Here is a 2,815-nt window from a genome sequence, read left to right as displayed (position 1 = left end):
GGAATATTAAAATTCTACTGTTAAATTGGTGTGGTTGAGGGGTACTGAGAAATACTTCAATTGCAGGCTACTTTTGGTTTGTCAGAATGCCCTGCTTGCTCCTTCGTGGGCTCCCTTGAGCCGGGCATTCTCCATGGATTTTACTCTTGAGTAAATGATGAAGAGCTGGAGTTAAAGCCTGAGATCTGTTTTGATCCCAGGCGATTTGGGTTAGGATGCAAATGCTGTGAGAGCGTCCTGGAGATTGCCATGTCGGTAACACCATGCAGCCAGACTGTGTTTCTATGATCTTCTCCTGTGGCTTTATAGAGGGACCAGTGGCTCGTAGCATGTAGCTGATTTAACTGCAAATCGTGGATGTGATGTGTGAAGTTGAGGGTTTGGGTTTCGTATTTCATTGTTGTGGACACGACTGTAGCGATGTTTTCCATGTTGATCCCAAGAATGCATGTTTTTGTCTTTTCTGAAAAAATAACTGGCTTAATTCCAAATTTAGGACTGTCTGATGACCATCTGTTGCAGCCCTTGCCTTTTGCTGTATGGTCTCTTTACCTGTTCTCTCATTTGGTCTGCGCAAGCAGTTCTCTCGCACGCTGGCAAAACGTTCTACGTGCATCAAAGTTAGACGTGCACCTTTCATGTCGGAACAACACATGTATTTCTTTTGATTTGGGGGTTAATGACGTGGGTTAACACATTTTAATACATGGCTATTTGTGGCTGGCTGTGTGCGTGTATATGCCTGTCTCTTTTGCTGTTAATTCGACCTCATGCTTAAATTCTGTGTGTTTGCAGCCCTCACATACATCTCTGTGCATGCAGATGTATGTGTCTCCATTTTAAATATATATATGTACAAAAGTAGTTTATAGCTAAGCTAACACCAAATTCTTTATAAAGAAGAGTGAAAGCAGAGAAATGCCTGTATCAAGGCAATATATGAGCTGTCATATGGCACCTGCATCCCACTTCTGACAGATCCATAGATCTGCCTTGAGAACATAGTCCTGCAAGGCAAAGCTCTCCGAGATCACCTCCTCTTTAGTGCTTGGGGAAGATGGGCAGAGATAATCTTGTTCTAGAAGACCCGCTCTTGATGGTCTGTCTGTGTGTCTGTAGGTACAGAAACTTTATAGCTGAGCAAGAATTTTCTCTCTTTGAAGGTTTCTGAGCATCCAGAGTGACACCTGCACCAGAGATGGATACTGACGGCTTTGGAGAGCTTCTCCAGCAGGCAGAACAGCTTGCAGCCGAGACGGAGGGTATCTCTGAGCTCCCTCATGTAGAACGCAACCTGCAGGAGATCCAGCAGGCTGGGGAGCGCCTGCGTTCCCGCACTCTGACCCGCACTTCCCAGGAGACTGCGGATGTCAAGGCGTAAGTATGGAGCGCTGGCGTTGGAAACCCTATGCAGGGAGTAGGACCTGTTCACGGGTTTGGTTTCTAATGTCTGGGGAGTCTTGCCAGGAGGATGTGCCCGGGAGAAACAGAGTGGCTCCAGAGCTGTTTCCCCACCACCTTTTTCCTGCTTACAGAAACAATATAGTAATTGAAGGATTTATCTGAGGAGCTGCCATTCCTGATCGCAGGCACTAAAGCCAAAAAGTGCAGTACCTTATCCTGGCGGCTGCTAAAGACATTTACCAACATGCTATAGAGTTTTTCTGTCTGGAGGACTTGGCAACTGTGCAGCACTGCAGTGGAACAGCAGATCAGCAGGGCTGAGGGGGTTGGACAGACACACGGGGTTGCTCAGAGTTTGGGTTTTACGCAGTTTCCTTAGCGCTGTCTGTGCATGGCTGGCTGCTGACCTGAATACTGGCAGTGGATTTGTGTTTGGAGTTCTGTCTGCTCACTACTAATTCTATATCTGTACAATTTCTTCCTTTACAGGTCTGTTCTTCTCGGGTCTAGAGGGCTTGATATATCTCACATTTCTCAGCGACTAGAGAGTCTAAGTGCAGCCACTACATTTGAGCCTCTCGAACCTGTGAAGGACACTGACATCCAGGTAGGGGCACTTCTGATGAGTGAATTACACTGCCCTTGTAACTGCCTGTCTTGTGCTTCAAAGCTCTTCAGAGGCCACTGTGGAAATAGTCTTGCTCTGTGTTTAATACACTGGCTGGAGGAAGTACAGAGGAGAGGTGCTGCTTTCCATGATGAAAGAAGTTTGAGTTAGCCATGAGAAGCAGCATGAAGTACCAGATCGATGGAAGTACTTCAAGTTCCAAACTGTTGCTGCAGTCAGGAAAACTGTGTACTTGCTGTCTTTGTTGGCTTTGCAAGCATAAATTGCACAGGGGTACCTCTCCTCCATAGCTTTGAGCCCCTTTTTTTGTCTGGTTGGAAGAACACATGTGGAACCACATGGCAGGTGTTGGAATAGGGCATTTAAGTCAATGTGGAAAAGAGGTGTGTAGCTTTTTCTTTCACTATATCTCAGATGTCAGAACCTTGTCTTGGTTTGCCATGTTTCATGTGCTTTACCGATGTGATTTAATCCTGTCAGTTTTCCTGTAGATCATCTCCCTGTATGTCTTAGGAATTAATGGGACCTATCTATTTCTGTTGTATGATAGTTGCCTGCACTTGTGGAATATCTTTCTTCATGATGCTGAAATTGGTGGTATTCGTTGCTCAGTCAAGAGCTGGTTATGGAATGGATGTTGTGGGTTTCATTGTCGATAACAGTCTGAATTATTGGTTAATCATTTTGATGCTTCTGTTCTCTCTCTTTAAATGACAGCCGTCTTCAGATGGCTAAGTTAGGAGGGTCAAAAAGAGTTGTAAGCTCTTCTTTTTCACAGCAGTA

The 2,815-nt window shown here is 45.3% G+C and overlaps 1 protein-coding gene across 1 annotated transcript; it reads left to right on the top strand.

Annotated features, from left to right (window-relative positions):
* Nucleotides 1–1,198: 1,198 nt before the first annotated feature.
* On the top strand, nucleotides 1,199–2,011 carry LOC104506216 (nuclear pore complex protein Nup93-like; the record flags this gene model as incomplete). The annotated part of the gene is made up of 2 exons (XM_010147098.1): nucleotides 1,199–1,377; nucleotides 1,894–2,011. Coding segments are annotated over exons 1-2 (297 nt in total), but the record flags the coding sequence as incomplete, so codon positions are not given.
* Between the last annotated feature and the right edge of the window lie 804 nt (nucleotides 2,012–2,815).

Source organism: Eurypyga helias, unplaced genomic scaffold, assembly GCF_000690775.1.
Source record: "Eurypyga helias isolate BGI_N326 unplaced genomic scaffold, ASM69077v1 scaffold6332, whole genome shotgun sequence".
Classification (NCBI taxonomy): Eukaryota; Metazoa; Chordata; class Aves; order Eurypygiformes; family Eurypygidae; genus Eurypyga; species Eurypyga helias.
Note: the sequence above shows the minus strand (reverse complement) of the source record. Positions and strands in the feature narration are given on the sequence as shown.